We start from the raw sequence: 22,011 nt of genomic DNA, 5'->3' as shown, positions 1-22,011 counted from the left end.
CATAAAACTCTTCTTTTTTCTGCAACCAGGAGATGTAAGACCCCAGATCAGCATAGTTTTCAGCTCACTAAGAAGTTTCTGGCAATCAGAGCTGTTTTTAAATGGAAGAGGCTGCCTTGGGAAGCAACGAGCTCCCCATCAGTGGAAGGATTTCATGCAGAAACTGGATAATCGGATGCCAGGAAATGTTTTCTCCAGCTCAACAAAGTAATTATGCACTTGGTGCCTGCATATACCTACAATTGAATGGCGATTCCTCCATTGGGTGGGAGGAATGATCGAACCCTTTACAATTCTAAGATTCTAATACTGTATGATTTTATCATATCTTGGACCAAAACTGTCTTTCACACAAACTGACAAGAACAGCGTTTCATCACTTAGTAATGTTTGATGTTTAATCATCTAAGACATAGTAGAGTTTGGTGCTTAAGAGCTTAGCTTTTGGAGACAAAGTGATCTTGGTTCAAATGCTCGTTCTGCCACTTATTGGCTGTGTGACCTCGGGCAAGTGAATTAACTATTCTGAACCTCAAGTTTTTCCCAACTGTAAAATGGGGGCGCTAAAAAGTGAAACCACCTCATAATGTGAGGATTAAGTGAGGTGATCCACATAAAGCACTAAGCATGATGTTTAGAACACAGGAAATGCTCGACAGACATTAACGCCAGGCTTTACTGAAGTTGTCATTCTCATTCAAGTCCTATAACACCTTTGTCTTAATCACCTTTAACTCTGTAATTCTGTTTGCAGGCAACAAGAGTCTCCTTAAATGCTACCAACGAGGCCCTCTGACACTCACAGGTTGCATTAAGTTGGTGGATATTTGTGCTGAGTGTGTCATTTTCTCTCTTCAAGCAATCAGTGGCTTTCAGCAAGAGCCACTCGATTCCATAATCCTTACATTATTTTCATTTTGTTCCCCAAACCTTACCCAAGTCAGTGCGTCCCCTTCTACCTGAATTCCATCCCAGTTCACCAAGGTGAATGTCTCCCAAATGAATGGCCGCCACACGCCAGAAACTACCAGTGCCCTGCCCACCATCAGTGATGCGGTCCTCGTTGCCTCATGGTGAGTGGCCAGCTCCACAGTCCATTCTTACAGGACCACTCATGGTGCCACACATCAGATCAGGTTCCCTAAAGCAGAGCCTGAGACAAGGATTCAGAATCATGTGATTTGTTCAGGGCATGGAGGGGATGAGGGGATGGTACATGAGCATGGATGTAGTCTAATAAAGTCTAGCCTCAGCCTGATCCACAGTGGGTGGGTCTGAAGCATAAACTGCACCAGTTTCCCACCTTGAGGCATGTGAATCAGCTGTTTGTACCCCTATATCAATCCGTCATTGGCTGGGGGGTGGGGAGGACAGCTCCTGGATGGGGCAGCTCTGATCACCTGATCACCTGAATTGAGGGCAATTCCCTCAGAGTCTCCGGAGAACAGGGTGAGCTGTGAGCACTTGGCAGACAAAACTCAGAGCAGCTGGGGGATGGGTATGGCAGCCTGGTAAAGGGGATCTGGACCAGGTACCAGTGTACAGCACACACAATCAACAAGTATTTATTGGGTGTTTATTGTAAGCCAGGCAGTCAGCAGAAGCAGGACTTCGGTGGTGCCCAGAAGTGCCTCTCCCTCTCTCTAGCAAACAGGCTCAAGTTAACCATCTTTCCCATGTCATCATCCTTCCCCCACAACCCCTACCCAGACCTTCCCACAGGCAGGGCTCACCAGACCAGGACCTTCCTGCATCTACTAATGTTTACTTTCAAATCCAGCTGCAACTCAAGTTGAAACTCCTTCTCTATGCCATTATCCTATGGGGGAGATCTACCTCCCGGGCAACTAGGAGTTGGTACATCTACTGCTTGGACAATTCTTGATTCAACCTGGTCCAATTCCTTCTATGGATATAGCTGCCCTCATTCTTGTGGGTAATAGAATAACCAGTCCACAGTCTGGCCCGTCTTCTCTTCTCTACTCCCCTAAGGTCCCACTCCCCTCTCCCCAGGCTGTGACTGACCAACACAGTTTCTCCTGAATTTACAAACTTAACTTCTCTTTCTACTAGCCAACCATGATGCCAGGAGAATCAAGGCAAAACAAAAAGGTAGAGTGTGTTTCATGGAGAAGTTGTAGGTTGAATAAGGCAGCAAGAACACATACCATTCAGCCTCTGAACCTCAATTTTGCCAAAACAGAAATACCTTAAGTCAATTTCTTTTCAAAGGGTTTAATACTCAAGATGAGAACATCGCCTGGAGCATTCCAGTGTCTGGCATCACCACGTCTAGAAAAGGTTCATTGCTGAGGTACCAAAACCAAGATCATGCTGAAGGGTTCTTTCTTTCACTGTGCTCTTCCCTGAATAGATAAGCTGTCAAACAAGGCAGAAACTACAAATGAAGCTTATTCCTACTGCATTTGTGAGGCTTTTCCCACTGTCAATGTTCTGAGAGTCGCATGAAGAATGAGTGCCATCTGAAGTTTTCCCTTCGTCCCCTGTATCCTTAGGTTCTCTCCTGTCTAGACTCTCAAGCTTGAAGATGCAAACGAATGCATTTCTCAAGGGAAAAGCAGCTATCTATCTGCTGTGGACGCTCCAGTGTCCTAAGTTCTAACTGAAGGATCTCAACAGATCCGTAGGTTTGATGGTTAAGTTGGAGGAGATGCTTGAAGTTGTTATTACATTCGTTATAGGAGTAGGGTTTGTCTTCAGCAAGGCTTCTCTAAAATCGTGTAAGAGCTGTTCTACAATAGAAACCTCTAGACACTTAAGGTAGTTATGGGATCTGTCCTCTCGTGACTTCTCAGATGTTTAAAGAGGCTACAACTCCAACTGAAACTCATTCCGCATTCTTTACATTGAAAGGGTTTCTCACCAGTATGGATCCTCTGATGTTGATTAAGATGTGCCTTCAGAGCAAAGCCTCTGCCGCATTCGTTACACTGATGGGCTTTCAGGTTGGAATAGCTTTTTGGATGTTGTTTTGTGTGGGAACACTGGCCAATGCTTTCTCTACACATATCCCATTTATAGGTTTTCTCTGTGGTATGAGTTCTGTAATGCTGAATGAGCTCTGAACTGTAATGAAAGGCTTTGCCACACACATCACACTTATAAGGCTGCTCTTGCAACTCAACCTTCTTATCCTCAATCACCGTTAAGTTCCAGCTGTATGCTTCCCCGCAGATGCTATTTTGTTCATTTTTCGCCTGGCCCATGTGGAGGACCTGGTGTTCAATGAGGCTAACGTACTGAAAAAAGATTTCTCCACATTCATGACACTGATGGGATTTCTCTCTCGAGTGGAGCCTCAGATGCCCAGCGAGGTGTGAACGTCTCCCAAAGCCTTTCCCGCACTCATTACACTTAAAGGGCCTCTCCCCACTGTGCACACTCTGGTGCTGAACAAGGTGGGACCTCACTCTAAATGCTTTCCCACACAAGGGACAGGTGTAGGGCTTCTCCCCAGTGTGGACCCGCTGATGCTGAGTTAGGTGCACACGCTGATTGTAGCTTTTCCCACACTCGTCACACCTAAATGGTTTCTCCCCGGTGTGTATTCGCTGATGCTGGATAAGATGTGCACTCTGAATAAAGCTTTTCCCACATTCGTTACATTTATGCGGTCTCTCTCCGGTGGAAGACTTTTTGTGGACATACGTGACTTCGCTGAAATTCATCCTCTTTGAAGAGGGTTGTCCTAGTATCTCTTTCATGGGAATTCCCTGCTTTCTATCCAATTTGCCCTGGTGTTCATGGCCTTCTCCAAAATCTTGAACCTGAGAAACATTTCTTGGGATTATTCCTGTTGGTTCCATGTCTGCTTCTGAAAATTCTGAAATTTTCTTCTTAACATTCAATTTTGTATTCTTACTTCTTTTATCATTGCCTGAAAAGATAAAGAGGAAACACAAATGTTATCAGTTCTTTTATAGAAGAAAAATAAACTATCAGGCAAAAGAGGACAATCAAATGAAACTACGATGTAATAGGAGTAACAAAGGCAGGGTGATGGGTGCATGGACGTGCTTGATGCCAACAGAAATGAAAAGAACCTTTCGGTGTCTGTCCAGTGAAAAGAACAAAATGAAGAGAAAGCTTACTTGGGATGGTGGTGAGAACGACTGAGGTTAGGCAATCACAGGGGAAAGCCAGACACTTTTATTACACAGGAAAGAGAGAAGGGAATTCCGAAATGGGAGAGGAGGTAGGAAATGTGGAAGGGATCATTACCCCAACATGAGTCAGGGAGACAGAATGAGACGGAACAAAGATACACAAGTGGGGAGTTCCCTGGCAGTCCAGTGGTTAGGACTCCGTGCCTTCATTGCCGTGGGCCCAGGTTCAATCCCCTGTTCGGGGAACTAAGATCCTGCAAGCTGCGTGGCAGCAGCCAAAAAACAATTTTTTAATAAAAAATAAATTTAAAAAATGAAGATACACAAGTGGCCAGTGAGAACTGATGAGAACTAGAATAAAGGAGTATGAAGAGGATACGGACTTGGAAGAATACCCGACTAGGAGCCAGGAAAAAAGAGAAATGAGCCAGTAGAACATATTGTCAATATGATGGGTGACACATCAACCTCTGCTCTATGCCCTTAGCCAACACCCCAGATTCCTTTTCCCTCCCAGGGCACCCGACACTTCTTTGGGAATGCTCATCACCTTGAATGCTCCTCCCATCAGACCTTCAGCTCCACGAGGGCACGAACAGTGTCTGTTCTGCTTACTGCTGAATCCCAAGCACCTAGCACTGGAGGCGCTCAATAAATACAGCTGCATGAGCACACAAAGTATCCCTCTTTCGATCAAAAAAGTGGGGGAAGTATTAACTAGGAAACTAGGCCGAAGAACAATTACAGGGAAGATATAAAAGATACTATTTTAAAGCAGTTGCTTCCCAGGTTCGGAGTGCTATTGGATGGATTTCCCCCAAGAGGCAGTCGCCAAGGAGAATGGGATCGAACTGGCTGAGGAGACGGCTCAGCTCAACCCAGACCATAAAGACACCATGAGCTTCGTAAGCTTCTATTCCATGTTGGAAGAGGTGACAGCAGCTGTTAATGTGAATGACAAGTAGCTGGGCTTGGGGACACCAAAGGCATAATTTAAAAATAAACACTTTGGCCAGTCTTCGAGTTTTCTGAAGAATATTAATAAACGCCTTTAAGTTCACAGCACAGTTTACAGTGATCTCATCCTTACAGAAGTCATGTGAGCCGATAAAAAAATAAGTACAAGCAGCCTGATTCATAACTAAATTACTGAAAATGAATACAGCAAAGAATTCTCTTCTGCTTACACAATTTGCTAAAAAAAAAAAAAAAGTCTGATAGCCCTGGAAGAAATTTAGTACAACTGATACTCTCATATGTGGTATAATTGTTTTAAAAAGCAATTTGGCCATATGTATCAAGAACCATAAAAATGTCCTTGGCGGGGCTTCCCTGGTGGCGCAGTGGTTGAGAATCTGCCTGCCAATAATGCAGGGGACACGGGTTCGAGCCCTGGTCTGGGAAGATCCCACGTGCCGCAGAGCGGCTGGGCCCGTGAGCCACAATTACTGAGCCTGCGCGTCTGGAGCCTGTGCCCCGCAACGGGAGGGGCCGCGATAGTGAAAGGCCCGCGCACCGCGATGAAGAGCGGTCCCCGCACCGCGATGAAGAGTGGCCCCCACTTGCCACAACTAGAGAAAGCCCTAGCACAGAAACGAAGACCCAACATAGCAATCAATCAATCAATCAATTAATCAATAAAAAAATAAATCTTAAAAAAAAAAAAAAAAAAAAAAAAATGTCCTTGGCCTTTCATCCACTAGTCCCACTTCTGGGCATCTATTATAAGGAAATATTCCCAAGTATAGAACAAGGCATAAGCACAGTTATCAAGACAAAAGAGAAAAAAAATGAGAATTTCAGCTGGGGAACAGTTGAGTAGACCATGATGTTTCTACACAATGCCAGGTTGTCAAAAACAACAAACAGGAGGGCCAAGCCATGCTGGAAAATGTGTGTGTCTAATATTTGATTGTACCCTATGAGTAGCCCTATATAAAAAAAGGCTTATAAAAAAAAATGGAAGCACACTAAGTAATAACAGTTCTACTAGTTAGGATGGTGGAATTATGGGTGATTTTTTCCCCTCCCACTTTCTTTCCCCCAAACTTCCTGTACAGTTGACCCTTGACCAACACGGGTTTGAACTGCAGAGGTCCGCTCATATGCAGATATTTTTCAATAAATATGTACTACAGTCCTACACAATCCACAGTTGGTTGAATCCGAGGATGTGGAACAGCAATACGGAAGGCTGACTGTAAAGTTACATGTGGATTTTGGACTGCGAGGGGGTCAGCACCCCTAACCCCTCTGCTCTTCAAGGGTCAACCATACTATTATTACTTTATCATTTTAAAGTAAGTGAAATAACTAAATTGGGAAAAGGGGGAAGAGGGAAGAAGCATGTAAGAGAGCCAAAGTCCTCACTTATGAAATAGAAAGTCAACAGATAATGTCTAAAATTGATGGGTCAAGCAACAGCCGTATTACTTTAAAATGTGGACTTAGCAGAAGAAAGAGGTAAGATTGCTGAGAGCAGCACCTCTGGGGAAAGAGAAGTTGTGGGGACGGCGGGGAGGGCACAGAGTTTTGCCAACTAATCTGGCAATCAATTAAAGTACAAGTGATACAGACACAGAGAACAGGCTGGTGGTTGCCAAGGTGGAGGGGGTGGGGGAGGGACGGACTGGAGGTTGGGATCGGCAGATGCAAACTATTATGTAGAGAACGGATAAACAACAAGGGCCTACTGTAGAGCACAGAGAATTATATTCAGTATCTTATGATAAACCATAATGGAAAAGAGTATCAAAAAGAGAAGTACATATATGCGTAACTGAATCTCTGCTGTACAGCAGTAATTAACACAACACTATAAATCTACTATACTTCAGTAAAAAAATAAAAATTAAAAAAACCCCATAAAGTACGTGATAATAAAATAGACGGTAACTCTTTGTCCCTTCCTGCTACTGCTGCCAGGATCACCACCCATCTGTCCGATAGTTCTAAGCTGATAAGGCAATTTCTGCCTCGTTTATGCTCCGAAGACAAACTGCTCACACCTACATCTTTGGGATTTCTCTCTGAAGTGGCGCTTGAGGTGCTCGATCAGGTGGGAGTGGCGCCCGAAGCTCTTCCCGCACTCGGGGCAGCCGTAGGGCCTCTCCCCGCTGTGCACGCTGTGATGCTGGACCAGGTGTGAGCTGACACGGAAGGCCTTCCCGCACACCTGGCACTTGTAAGGCTTCTCGCCGGTGTGCACGCGCTGGTGCTGGGTGAGGTGCACGCGCTGGTTATAGCTTTTCCCGCACTCCCCGCACTTAAAAGGTTTCTCTCCCGTGTGGATTCGCCGGTGCTGGATGAAGTTGGAGGCCTGAAGGAAAAATTTCCCGCAGTCGTTACATCGGTGCCCTCTCTCGCCGTTGGTGTTTGGCTTCCGGTTCACGTCTGTGATGGCGCCGAGATCTCTTTTCTGGGAGGAGGTCTGCCTTGACTTCCCCACGGGGGGGTTGACCTGCCACCTTTCTACCACGCTGTGAGGGTCGCTAACTCCTCCAAACTCTTGACTCGGGGGAACATTTCTTTCAGGGCTTCCTGAGGTCATCCAGGGCGATTCGGCTTCATCAGAAATCTGCTTTACTATGAGTTCCACATTGTCGTTCCTGGACTCGTAATCTGAGATAATAGAGGGAAAATGGAAACATTAGCTTATTCCCCGCATTCAGAAATAGCGGATAATTACATGAAACCAACACGTGCAAGCAAGGCGTGACTTTGTAAAGCCATCTGCAAAATGACTTCACCATACAGGGATGGGATGAAGAACACTGAAGCAGGAAACTGAGGCAGGTTAGGGAAGACAGAGCCGGCAAGAATGGTTCAAGGGGATGAGACTGGGAGAGCAGTCATTCCGTTTAATGACGATCACATCCTCTGGGTACAGTACGTCCGTACAGTACCTGTTTGGGAACACCTGTGCCATGTCAACTGTTCTCAGTAAAATCTGATACTGGGTGATGCAGCTAACCCAGTCCTCACCTTCCTCTTCTTGTTTATTCATAGCCTGGAGAAGAAAGAGGATCTTTCTAGCTTTTTCAATCCCCAAAGAATCTCAGTTTGGCGTGAACTGGTCTAAAGGGGAAAAGGCGTTCCTTCTGTACCCAGAGAAGCCCGACAACTGTTGAGAGCTAACTCGCCACTCAGTGGTCATTGATGAACAGAGACATTTAAGACGCTGCAATCGGTTCCCTGTGTAACTGGATCAGCAGCATGTATTTCACTCAGAACGCTGACATTTAATACAGTTTGCAAGGACAAACCTTCAGTAGTTAACAAAAAACAGGGAATGCTTTTTAAAGGATAGAGAGATAGATCATGGCCTACTGAGAACTTTCCAGTAAGGTTGTTTTGTAGAAAAAAAAGTAGTTTTCAAACATTACATAAAAATGGTATTAAGCACTAACGCTTGCAGAGCGTGTACTATGGACCAGGCACTACGCCTCCAAGTGCTTTTCAGTTTCATGGCATTTAACCCTTACAATGACCCTTTGAGGGAGATACTATTTCTATCCTTTTTTTGATATAGCGAGAAGGTGTAATTCTTGTACCATAAAGGCAACTTTAAATTTATTTTCTAACTATATTTACTTAATTCTCTTCCTAAAAAGGCATTTTAAGAGTGGAAACAAACATATAAACAAAAGAACTCTATCACAAAACCAAACTTTTTGATGTTTTTTTCCTCCTGCATTTAACAAGGCAAGTAATCTCAGCTATCACAATATTTCTTTTTCTTTTATTCTCATTTACTTATGTCCACACATTTTATTCTTATTAGAGCTCTCTCCCATTCAGCAAGGCAAATAAGCTCACGGCTTTCTTTTTCCAGGGGCGAATTTAAAAAAAATCAGATGAGCTCCGTGTATCGCTTTGGGACTATTCACAATCACCCTTTTCAGAGAAGGTGATTATACAGGTTGATATACCAGCTGGCTTACAGATTTGTTTTTTTCCTCTTTCCCCTCCCCTTCTCTGAGTACATGAGGAGCTTTCTGTTGATTCTCCTGATTTATTTGCATGTTTGACAGAGAGCTGTGTTCCTTGTTCAACACTATGCCCGGCTGCTTAGTAATGCACTGGGGGCGGGGGGTGGGGAGGGAGTTGGTTCCAAAACACCCAATCAGCAGATTTGGTGCTTTACAAATTCACGCTTTTCAACCTCACTGGTACCCCACACTGGCATCCCACATTTCTAAGGTTGGCTAGTTTCCCACTCATTCTTCTCAGCAGCTACATCAAAATGTCTTCATCGTGATCTCCAAGATAGATCACTGTATTTAAAAATAGAAGAGTCTTTGTTTTGGCACAAACTTGTCTACACACAGACTGTGTCTAGAGATGCAATCAGGAACCGTAACAGTCACTGCCTCTGTGCAGGAAACTGAGGGACTGAGGGTCGGGAGACTCACTTCTCACTTTAAACCCACTTAAACTATTCGGATAATTTTTACCACGTGCGTGCGAACCAAAGTCCTCTCTGCACTCAAACCTCTGCTCCACCACCCACCCCATCACCAGCTCACTCGCAACAGGTGACTCTGTCTCCTATTTCAGGGAGAGTCTAAACTATCCAGTCAAGACCTCCTTGGACATCCTACAACCACAAGTGTCAGGGTGCTGGCAACCTGATTCTCCCGTCCTCCCCTTGCCTCACAGCGGAAAAGCTGGCCCTCCCCCTCACCAAGGTCAATCTTTCCTCCCGACCGGGGCCTCACCAGGGCATTCTGTCTTCCAGGGACCTCCCTGCACCAATTATCTGCTCTTCCTCACTCTAGCATTTCATACTCACTCCCCACCAGCTCTCGCCCAGTGACATTTCAGTGTGCTTAAAACTTCTCCCGTTAACAAAGACAACATACAAAAACCACCCAGCCATCTACACCAAGTACGTTGTCGGTGACCAGCCCTCTTTTGCTTCGCCTTCACAGACAATGTTCTTGAAAGTTTATCTACAATAGCTTTCTCAAATTCTCTCCTGTGCAATCTTCCAAGAAACTGTCTCTTGTTCCCCAACATCCCAGCCACTCCACTGAAACGGCTGTCTCCACGATTCATTCACTAATTTTTAAAAATCTCACTTCTAAATTTGATGGATACTTTAAAAATCGTGACCACCTCTGATGCTGTTAGGAACCCACAGGATGAAAATTCTCTAATGTCGTTTCCCAGAGAAGCTGAAGAGGCAGAAACCACTGAACATGTTCTTAGTGTAGAAGAGTTTACTCAAGTTGTAAAGATATTGTAAGAAAAAGATGAATAATGAGAAAAAAAAAATCAGGACTTCCCTGGCGGTCCAGTGGTTAAGACTCCGCGCTTCCACTGCAGCGGGCGCGGGTTTGATCCCTGGGCTGGGAAGTTCCACATGCCGCGCGGTGCAGCCAAAGAGAAAAAATCAGAAAGTAACAATTCAAAACCCCTTGGAGAATGGTACAGAAAAACTGCACCAAGTTCTGCAACTCTGAAACCCATTAAATACCTATAAAGTAATTGAAAAAGATAAAACAATACTAATCAACTCAAATCAGACAAGAAAGGTATTTGAAATTAATTTTAAAAGAGAATGAAAAAAATTTGCATTAAATATGATAATATTTATACTACATAAATAATTCCTTGAGACCACCACTAAGATCCCGATAAATAAGCAGAGGGCATATGCAAATAAATCAAAGAAAACACAAATATATATCAATAGTAATAAAGGAAATGGAAAATTTAAGAGAGAAGTCAATTTTACTTTTTAAATAAAAGCCTGTGAGTGAACTAAACCCTTGACGATACAAACTGGGATAATGCTTTTCAAAAGAAATTTAGCATCATAGTATATGTATTCCATCTAAAGTCTACCAGCATGCTTGATAGTGATTCTTCCAAAAGAGTTCACTCAAAAGAAGATAAAATTCATAAGCTTCAAAATGTCTGCCACAGTGCTGAGATTTTTTACAATTGCTCCAGGCAGCACAATCAAATATTAGTTTCCAAGATCATAACTTAGAAATAGGTTCAAAATCTTATCTGGGGTGCAAAATTCAAGAAGGGATAAGACACGTAAAATGCAGATGCCAAGGCAAACATCATAAAACAAGTACCAGTGATGTGAGTATGGTAATAGCGTGAACAAGTTGCCACCCATGCGTGAGAGGAAAGGAAAAGAATGAATGCTATTGAGACACTGTAATAACTACTTCAATAAACGGTTATTCAGCAAAGTCTGAGATGCTTTCACAAATGAGAATTATTTAGTTAACAATGATTCAGTTTGTCAAGGAACAGAGTACAATCACTACTACAACTCTTGTTAAGATCCAATCCTGTTAGTTTTAAGCTAAATATGACATTTGCTGGATTGCAAATACTATCCCCAAAGCATGATCAGTCCTCAATCTTACTCTTATTATGATGAAGATAATCAGAATAAGCTGAATAAGAAAAAAAAAGAGAAGGGTGATTTACTCTTTCACAGACAAAAAAAAATACGCAAAGTCACAGCGATTAAAACATACATGCTTTTACAGGATGTGCTATAAATATTCTTAATAACAAAATGAAGATGTCCTAATCCATGCAGACGAAATCATTCTTACCCATGGAAGTAATACTCCCATAATTCTCCTTCCTGTCATCCCTACAGAGGGACTTCTGGGACTGGTCCAAGTGTCCCCATTCCTCCAGGATGAAGGATACAGCCACGTCAGCCACATCTTCAATTTTCACCAACTTCTGAAACACGAGATCTCCACTAAATTCCCATTCCCTAGGTTCAAATTTGGAGCGAGGGGAGGAACTGGGAGCCTTAGGGAAAGAAAAAGGGAAGGGACCGTGCTTCACAGAGGATGGGGGAGCAGAACAGAAAAAGACAGAAAAGCACAAACCCAAGATGGGCCTGGTCTCTGGTTAAAGAGACACAACCCTGATAAAGACTCAGGCTTAAGGCAGCTACTTGTCCAAAAACAGACGTGGGTCCTCAATGTGGGCACACGGACACCGGCTCACCTGGGACCCAGCTGAGAGAAGTGAGGCTGTCAGCTCCTGGCTGTCCTTCAGGGGAAGGGAGGGAACTTGGAGAGCAGGAAGGGCTGAGGGGGGGAGAAAAAGAGGTGTCAGTGAGAATCTCTCTACCCGGTTCCAATTGCTATCATGTTCCGCTTTTGCTCAAGAATCCACAATGGCGCCCTGTGGCATCAAGACCAAATTCTTCTGCTCAGCCGTCAAGACCCCCTACATTCTGGGCCCCCCACACCTACCCTATACTCACCCTTCCCCTGAAGAAAACTAGACTCCCTGTGTTGGTCAGGCTAATCCTGCTGCTGACGGGGGATGGTACCATTCCCCTATAAAGGAGGCTCTCTGCTCTGCCCAGGTCAAACCTAGTCACCTCAAAGAACCTCCAAAGGCCCACTCTTCCGTGAAGCTGAAGCGTTGCCTAGAGCCCAGGGCTTCCCAAGCTCTAATATGCAAACCAATCACCTGGGGGTCTTGGTACAGGGCAGACTCTGCCTCAGTGGTTCCAGGGTGGCCCCCATACTCTGCATTTCTAACAAGCTCGAAGGTGATGCTGGTGCTGCGGCTCTTTGGACCACACTTTGATCAGCAAGGCCTTAGTCCATGTTCTCTCTCTTCAAAAAATGACTGCGGTTGGTTTATAGTCAGCCAACTAGCTTGTATTAAGTCTACTCTGTGTGTTCTAAGAACTGGCAGATAAAACAATTCTTGCCTTCCAAAACCTCACCATCTGATGGGGAGGGCAGACATGGAAGCTCTACTCCCAGCACAGGGTAAAGAGTATTATCCTCAAAGTTCACCCAAGTTCCTGCAGGGACACAGAGGCAGGGCCATCTACAGAGTGGAGAGCAGGAGGTGGGAGCACCCGGAAAGCCCTTCCACAGGAAGTGACTCTGGAAGCAGGGGTGGGGTGGGGTGAGGCAGGATGAGGGTGCTTTCTGGGTAGAGTGAATCGCATGTGCAAGGCCTGGAGGGTCTGGTCTCTAGATGCTAGTGAACATTTGACCCTCTGCTGTCACCTCTGCTCTCTTTTGTCCAAGATTCATGGTGCATCCGGATCTGTCTACATGCACCCTGACTTGGAGATCCACCTGGAATCAACCTTTAACACGATGATTTAGACCTTTCTATGGTGTCCCCGGTCCCAGAGATGTATGTGCATATGTAGCTTGCTTGTGTCCAAGGACTAGGAAGTAAGGAGCAAAGACCCAAAATAGAGGAGATAGTGGTTAGAAATGAAAGCCGAAAACAGACACGGGATCTGAACCCAGGAGTGTGGTTACAGTCGAAGTAAGACGTGAAAGAGAGGGATGAACATAGTCTATACACAAACAGTAATTATGTTCCAGTCATAATTGGAATAATGAGAATAATGACATTCTAAATAATCCCACTTATTTTTTTTGAAGTTCCTGTGAAACCTGTTGTTTCTAACTTTTAAGTAAACAACTTTGGCCCTCTCAAGCTCAAATGAGTCCCAGAGACGGAAAGCCGGCTCTCGGTGCCATCAAAGGCATGAAGGATGCAGCATCTTCCAGGGTGTAAAACAAACCAACCAACCCAGTATTTTTTTTGTTGGAATAAGGAAACTGGCCAGGGCCTGGCTAACAGGGCAGCGAAGAGAAGCAGCGCTGAGGGAGCAAAGACGCGCAGCCTGATGCGACAGACTCCGCGTGTGAAGGGAAGATGACAGTGCAGAGGGGGACGCGGTTCTGCGCTGGGAGAGCCTGGAGGTGAAGCAGGCAGCACAGCTCAGTACGCGGTAAACATGCAGAGTTACAGCCAGACTGCTTGGGGTAACATCTCAGCTCTGTCGTGTAACAGCTTTGGGACTTTGAACAAATTATTTAACCTCTGAGGGCCTCAGCTTCTTAACTTCTAATATGAGAATAACAATAATACCTAGTCCATGGGGTTAGTGTGGGCATTAACCCTTGGAATGCCAGCTAGGTCTACTAGATACAATTTTGGGTTTGGGGGTTCTCTTTTTTTGGACAGTTTCAACTATTTTTAAAGACTGGAATGACATGACTTTTATTCTTTTAGAGGTCTTCTGAAGAACAAAAAGAAAATGTTAGTATTATTAAAAAATAAAAGAAAACTCTATCTTGTAATTTCCATACGGATCCATTGGACCTTTTTACAAATCTAGGATACATTTTGGGATCTGAATGATCTTCTATCTCCTGTACCATGAAGCACTCTTCTAGTTCATCATCCTAGGAATTATTTCATTTTTACTAATTATTCATTAATGAGTCTTAATGTTAGCACAAAAAGACTAAAATTATAAGAAAATGGGAGAATAAAAGAAATATTCAGGATCAGGCAATAGTGAAATAAACAATTGTTCTTCACTGTTCTCAAAGTATTAAATACATTCCCCAGAGTTTTGCATCATCTTCAAGAAGGTTTAAGGCTGTTGACACCTGTTTTTAGCTTTCATTGACCATAGTCGAGAATTCAGAATTTCTCATCTTCCACCCACCCATATCGACAAAGAGAAGAAAATGTGCCGTGGAAGACGTTTCACTACTAGTAGGTGAATGAGAAGATGACACAGAGAGCAGTGTGCTAAAGACAGTATGAAACTGAAGGCATAGGAGAAAGCTGACAGAGTCTGCCAATGACAATATCCTAGATGAATCTTCTCACACTCAAGAATCAATGATAAACACTACATTTCTAATTCCAAAAAGGAGCTATGACACCTTATCCGATCATTCAACAGGAAGGACTTCATCACGCAATATTTTGCAACAAGATTCTGGACCATCCCATCTTGCTAAAAGGACATATTCATTTTGCAAAAGGGGTGGTATTGAGTGACAGTATTCTTTCATTTTTTTATGATTTTTATATTATCAAAACATACTTGATACAAAGAGGTTTAATTCTTACTAAAGTTCCTTTAAGATTTATTTTTCATGATCTTTTGATTCTTCTGTAAGTATTCATAAAATGACTTAAAAATATTAAAAAAAAAAATATAAAGGACCCATTGGCCCCAGATGTTAAATGGTGAAGACTGTTTCTCCCGGTACTACACTGAGGGTTAAATGAGCTCATACAGGTAAAGCAGCTTAGAACAGCTCCTGACACATAGTAAACGCCACATTAAGTAATAGTTACTGTTACCACAGTGAAAGGAAAGCTGGAAAAGCTTAGAGCAGTGGGACTTCAAGGCCGACCACTAAGAGGAGCCTGGAAGAAAGGCTGGGGCCAAACAGGAAATTCGAGTTCACAATTCCTTCTCCACATTCCGAAATCCCAAAGCTTTAAATACCAAAAGTTTTTTTTTTTTTTTTTCATTAAGTTGGCCATTGAACTAATTTGACAGCAAAACCTGACCAGAACTGATATGAAGCTATTTGAAGTTTTTATTTAATCCACTTACTGTAACCAGGCATACATTTCACTGCCAAAATATTAAATTAATGTGTGATTATGGGGTCACACTTCAAATCCTGATGGTAGTGCACTGTAGGTAAATCAGATCATCTTACTAAATCTGAAAAATTCTAAATTCTAAAATATATCTGATAGCAAGAGTTTCCGATTAGGGATATTAGACTTGTGGACATATATCATCATAAATGAGATACTCAGCTGCGCACTTTTCTTCCTTGATGTATCTCATACAGGTTAATAACAGTGAGGGCAAGAAGGAGGGAAGGAGAGAAAGAGAGAACAGACGCTCTAAAGGTCCTCGTGAAGCATGGCTTAAAATCAGATTTCGCATGAATGGCTGAACAGCCGGAAGTGCAGTGAGGAACTGGAGAGCTTTGTCTACCTGAGCCTTAGGACAACAAAATGAATGAGGTAGAGCTGGAAAACTGTTGCAAAACCATGATAATATTCTTGTAAAAGACTTCTGTGCATCTTTTAACAGTACCTGTACTTAGAGTTGTCGTCATCTGCAGCATAGCTCTCGAAGGACACTGGTTATTGGCACGACTCCTAGCCAGCCTTCGAGCTGACCAGGGACCCGATGCCAGGCCCCCACCCCTTCCCAACCTCCAGATCTGCTGACTGCGGAGAGGCTGCCCAGCCCCAGGTCTCTACAGATACCGCTTACCCACACGGCCAGGGAGCCCACATCCGTTCCACTGAAGCCCAGATCCTCACCGTTTTCCTCCAGAAGATGAGGCCTCTGCGGCCCGTGTTCAGGCTGCGGGTCCACGGGCAGGAGCTGGTGACTGAAGGACTCGGGCCCGGCTTCAGGCGGCACGACCTTCGGAGGAAGCACTTCGGCACACGCCACGATCTGACAACCACAATCACACCAATCAGCACGTTACAGGAAAGGCTATGAAGGAACCCAGCAAGGTCACGTTACTCTTTCATTCACTCCTTGGCCAAGTATTCCACGTGCGTCTACAACGAGCCGGGACTAATTACCCAGTTGCTGCATAAACACGTTGTAGTTGAAGACAACTTCTATTAGACATATCGACACAGTGATAAATACAGTTACGAACCGTGTTATACGTGAAAAAGGAGAAGAAAGTGGTGCCTTGAGGCAGAACGATGAGACCTACTTTCGACTGGGTGGCCAAGGAAGGCTCTTCTGAGGAAGTGTCACTGAAGTCAACACGTAGAAGAGGAAAGAAGCCAGCCAGGGGGAAAGTCAGGAGTGTCCCAGGCAGACAGAATGACATAAGCAAAGACCCTCAGGCAGAAAGCTGGTGTGGGCCAAGTTCAGTGAAGGGGGGAGAGAGTGAGAAACGAGCTTGGAAAGGTCAACACAGGACACAGGAAGTCTCCCTCGAAGCCCCAGACGACCAGGTTCAAGTAGGACAGACCAACCACAAGAGCGGTGTGTCTCCGTCTTTCTGCTCTTTGTTCTTGCACAACCCTAGGGTACACAACCAGTCTCTAAACTCTGCCTCTTCTGGAAGGTACTAGCTCAGTGCCATCCTAGCAGGTAATAAGATCCGGCTTTGAGATAGAATTGCCCTCCCCCCACCCCCAACCCCGCCGCCGTCCCTTATGTTTCAAAGCACTTTCCGTTTTAACTCTCCCAGTACTGGCAAAACGTGGCACAGGAGTGTTACATTAAGAGGCGGCGGCAACACAGTTGTGGCAAATATGACTCTGCACGGAAGTGTGTGTGTCCTTGTGGACCTGCTCAGGACAAGAGTTAAGATGATGCCAAGTACGTCAAAGGGCCCCTGGGCAACGAAGAAGCAAAGCAGCCCTTGAGGACCCCTGAGAGTAGGACAGAGAAACCAAGGAGGAGGGGCAGAGGATAAAGCCTGGGAAAAGGCCTGCTAGAGACAAGAACTACCTGGAGATAAAGGTGAGAAACAATGCCAGGGATACAGAGGGCAGGCAGAGAGAAAGGCAAACACAGTGAGCTGTGCAGGCCCTCAGGAAAACCCCCCTCTCTGGGCCTCAGATCCCTGACCTACCATCAAGAAATGATCTCCGTGCTCCTTCCACAGATGGGGCGCATATCCCAATGACGGGGGTCAATGCGTAATATCTGCAGTAAGTCATCCATTTAAAAATGCTTTCTGTTTTAAACTATGGTTTTGAATATTTGTTACCATAAAAAAGTAGGGAAAGGTTTGTCCGCTAATGTCCCAAAAAGGTTTAAAAAAGGAATGACCAGATGGCTCCAGGCACCTTTACTTGCTGTCCTGACAGAAGCAATAGAAAGGTTCAAACACTGCGGTCTGCAAGACGATCATTCAGCTCAGCTGCAGGGTCTGGCGGCGGGTCCCCAGCGACTCCCTGTGCGGCCCCCTTGCCTCATGGAGTGAGCTAGCCCAGCTGCAGAGCCTGAGGGTGTTCTGGAGTATTGAAGTAGCCCTGACCCAGAGGGGAAGAATAACGAGACTGGTACCTTACACTGAAGGGCAATGGCTCTGAAGAATGAGGGAAATTCTCTAACTAGCTTCAAAGTCTTGTACACCTAGGATCCCATGATTTTTGTTTCTTTGCTATAAAAAAAAAAAAAAAAAAAATTAAAGTTTCAGAAATGTGAGCCTAGCAACAAGAGGGAGGTAGACAGAGTCACGTGATAAATGAGTAAGAACGGACAAGAAGATGCGGAACCTCCCTAAATTAACATCCCATTTCATGCAATCCCAGCAAAAACTACCGACAGGATTTTTGGGGTGGTAGAAGCTAAATAATTCTAAAGTTCATATGGAAAAAGGAAAATATTGAAAAAAAAAATTTGGAAGGGGGAGGGCAGACCTATTGACCAAAACACTTTACATAACTCAGATAACTGAAATACTGATATGTAAACAGACAGTAAGATCAATAAAATAGGATAAAAAGACCAGAAATGGACCCAAATACATGTAAAAATCTGGTATGTAATAAAGATGGCATTTTAATCAGAGAAGGTAAAAAAGGGATTGCTGTATAAGTTGCTGGGGCAACTGGATAGACATCTGGAAAAAAAATTAAGCTATAACCACACCAAACACCCTACACCAAAATGAGTTCCAGATGGATCTATCATTTCAAAGGGTAAAACAAAAACAACAACAGCCATAACACAGACGCGGAGAAGAAACGGTCAGTTTCTTACAATACTGCGGTGGAGACGGCCTTCCTCATTATGGCACAATTCCCAGAAACCATAAATTAAAAGATCCAAACTGACTGCGTAAAAATAAAAACACAAGGCAAAGCAAAAACCTCCATAAGCAAAGACAAACAACAAAGCGGGAAAATAACTCTTGCAACTCAGATGGTAGACACCGTGCTTACTTTTTCTAACAGGTTAATATAAACAGAGAGGTCCCAGAAAAGGGTCTATGCACAGCCTTTTAAAACATGTACGGTGATCAAACTCACTCATAATAAGAAAAATGCGTATTAAAATTGCACAGAAATATTGCATCTTTCAGATTGACAGTAATCAAAAAGTTGGATAACATCGTGTTATCAGGCTGCAAGCAAAAAATTTCTCTCATACGTGGCTGTTGGGAATATAAGCTGGTATAACCTCTGCAGAGAGCAATCTGTCAACAGCTGTCCAAACTACAAATGCAAGGCGTACGGGCTCTGAGCCAACAATTTGACTTCTAAGCTTTGATTCTACAACTAATGAGGTATATAAAGGATATTCATTGCAGCAAAGTCTGTTGCAGTAAAGATTCAGAAACAATCTAAAGGAACAACGTAAATGGCCTTCAACAGGAGTTAAATTATGGTACATCCATACAATGGAACACAATGCAGTTTCAAAGAGTGAGGCAGCTCTCTTTGCACTAACATAGAACAAGCCAGGATATACTATAAGAAAAAAAGCAAGAGGCAGAAGTGCACAGTGATGTAAAAACATCTGTGTTTTTTTAAAACAAGTCATACACATATATTCTAATATACACAGAATACAGTGTATCTCTATAAGGATAGACAAGTATCATGGGACAATGGTTGCCTCTGGTGAGGAGAACTCAGGCGGCTGGGGAATTAGGGGTGGGAAGGACACTTACTTTTCATTACAACCTTATGTACCTTTTGAATTTTGTACTATGTCACCACTCAAAAAATAAATACAGTAATTTAAAATAGAAATAAAATCGCAGACTGTCTTCTCCAGATTAACAAACTGCATACTGCTTCTCTTTGCTGGAGTGGCAGGAAATCTCCACAGTGCACCTAATCCCAGGAGAACAAAAGAATATGAATGAAGCACCAGGGCGCTCAGGATCTCACCCCTGCTCAGCAGCTCCTCAACTCTCTTCCTCTCCTTCCTCATTGCCTGAAGGTCTCCTCTTTCACTCACCTGTTGTCTGCGTTCTTCTAGTTCTCTTTGTATATTTTCTACCACGGCCACAGCCTCTTCTCCGTTTTCCGGGTGATGTTCTCTCACCCAGGTCTGGAACTCTTCAGGCAGGATGGTCAGGAACTGCTCCAGCACCAGCAGCTCCAGGATCTGCTCCTTGGTGTGCAGCTCGGGCCGCAGCCACTCACAGCAGAGCACCCGGAGCTGGCTGAGGGCCTCCCGGGGGCCTGACGCTTCATGGTACTGGAAGTGCTTGAAGCGCTGGTAGAAAGTCTCAAACACGGGCGGATTGTACTCCCGCATCCAGGTGCAGTCTTCTTCTTCCACCTTCACTATCAGAAGGTCTTCTTGCTCTGGTGAAGTCTCCGCGGGAGGGTCTAAGTCTATAACTTCCCCAGATCCTGTCATTATCATTCCAACTCAGAGGGATCTCTCTCCAGGTAAGCTGGGTTACACCGACCAAACTTGTTTTCTGCTCTTTGAGATCTTCTGAAGGACGCTTTCCTTAGCGTGCAACCTACTGATATATTGGAAATCGTTATTAGCAAAGAGATGACAAAGAGGTCATCTATCCTAAAGATGATCACTCAACAGAGTAATTTCCTTAAGAATTGCAAGATAGCCATCACTCCACCCACAAAATAATGACCAAAGGAGAATATTTCCAACATTTAAAAAGTGTAAAGGAGAGCAATAAAACTCTGACGTACGGCCTCATGAAATACAATTTTTGTGGTGAAGAACATTAAATTTCATGTAAATAGGATGAGACTTACTAACTAGTCCAGACGCAGCCGCTCCTTCTCTCTACCACAAGCCAAACTTAAGTCTGAACAGAGGTCAAAAACATTACAATGGTCAAAATTGGTCCTCTCCCTCAAGCCCTAAGAGCTTGACAGACCAACAGGAGACTTCATGGGTCCCGAAGAGAACCAAGGTTTTAAGTACAGATTTTGCACCTGGATTGCCCACAATCGCTCCTGACCCCGATCCACAGAAACCGGCCCGGTGAAGGTTAGGGACAGGACCCTCGTCTGTATACAAAGGCCATTCCCTTTCCTCAAGGCCACAGTCCCGGGGAGCTCCCCTGGAAGACCAAGTTCCAGCAGCCAAGGCTGGGAAGACGGGTTTCTTCTTACAAACAGAGAGAAAGCCGAAGCCGACACTTCACAACATTTCTTCGCCGGAAGTAAGCAAGTCCAAGCTTTCCCTGACCGGCGGGTAGAGCCATAAATCCCACCCCCGAGAGCACTTCCGAGTCCTCTCTAGGAATCCCGGAGGTCCTCGCCTCGCCGCGGGAGGAAAGTGCCCGCCCCAGGCCCCGCCCCAGAGGGGCTGTGGGCCAACCGGCGGAGAGATGAGGCGCCGGCCCGGCATCCCAGTCCAACCTCCAGTAACGCGGCCATTCCCCGCCCACCGAGCCGCAAGTACAACAACGCTAGAGCCGGGGAGAAAACCCAGCCACCCTCTTCCCCACCTAACCCCACAGCCATTTAAACAGCCCGAGCCCGTCCCTTTTCTTAGAGTGGGGGTTAGGGGGCGGGGTCTTAGGTTTCCGGAGCGCTTGATAAGACAACAGTTGCTAGTGTCTGTTTGCCGTGGAACTTGCGCTCCCTCACCCCCAACGCTCTGCGCCCCAGTTAGAAGTACGTCCGTACCTTTCTGCGAGCCCGCAACCCTCACTTCTCTTTAATGGCCTCTTCGGTTTCTTCACCTGAATCCTCGCCACTCCCCTCACCACCTCTCCAGACACACCCACCGCTTTACCACCGCCGTCAGCTCAGGCGGCCGAAACCTCTGATGTCAGACCCTAGAGTCCCCAACGGCTCCGGGGACTACATCTCCCAGGAAGCCCCGCGCGGGCTGCGCCCTCCAGCCAATAGGGCCGTGACTCTTTTCGCAGCCTCAGTCTTGCGGGCCTATCAGAATGCGGGAGAGCAGGGAGGCGTTTCCTCGGCGCCTCCAGTGGAAGGCTGAGCTTGTCGGGAGAGAGTCCCCGCTCCGGGCTGGGGAGAGTTGGGGCGGAAGCTCTGCATCCTTGCAAAGTGATAGGAGCCGTCTATTCAGGGCCTCTCTAGCCAAGTGGAGCCCATCCTTTTTTTTTTTTTTAACGGCGACGTC

At 44.9% G+C, this 22,011-nt stretch overlaps 1 protein-coding gene across 9 annotated transcripts; it reads right to left on the bottom strand.

Moving 5' to 3' along the window:
- Window positions 1-1,580: 1,580 nt before the first annotated feature.
- On the bottom strand, window positions 1,581-21,663 carry ZKSCAN5 (zinc finger with KRAB and SCAN domains 5). Of its 9 annotated transcripts, none has more exons than XM_057528905.1 (7): window positions 21,549-21,663; window positions 19,891-20,410; window positions 16,263-16,401; window positions 12,126-12,208; window positions 11,717-11,852; window positions 7,140-7,748; window positions 1,581-3,898 (listed from the first exon to the last, which is right to left on the bottom strand). In XM_057528905.1, exons 2-7 carry the CDS (start codon window positions 20,302-20,304, stop codon window positions 2,769-2,771), a joined length of 2,511 nt encoding a protein of 836 aa, XP_057384888.1. In that variant the 5' UTR covers window positions 20,305-20,410; window positions 21,549-21,663; the 3' UTR covers window positions 1,581-2,768. The 9 variants fall into 9 exon arrangements, with proteins under 9 accessions (XP_057384888.1, XP_057384892.1, XP_007186754.1 ...); XM_057528909.1 differs by having other exon boundaries at window positions 19,891-20,407; window positions 21,549-21,661; XM_007186692.2 differs by lacking the exon at window positions 21,549-21,663 and adding an exon at window positions 20,667-21,066.
- Window positions 21,664-22,011: the final 348 nt, after the last annotated feature.

Source organism: Balaenoptera acutorostrata, chromosome 15, assembly GCF_949987535.1.
Source record: "Balaenoptera acutorostrata chromosome 15, mBalAcu1.1, whole genome shotgun sequence".
NCBI classification, from domain to species: domain Eukaryota; kingdom Metazoa; phylum Chordata; class Mammalia; order Artiodactyla; family Balaenopteridae; genus Balaenoptera; species Balaenoptera acutorostrata.
This window is presented reverse-complemented; position numbering and strand designations above follow the sequence as displayed.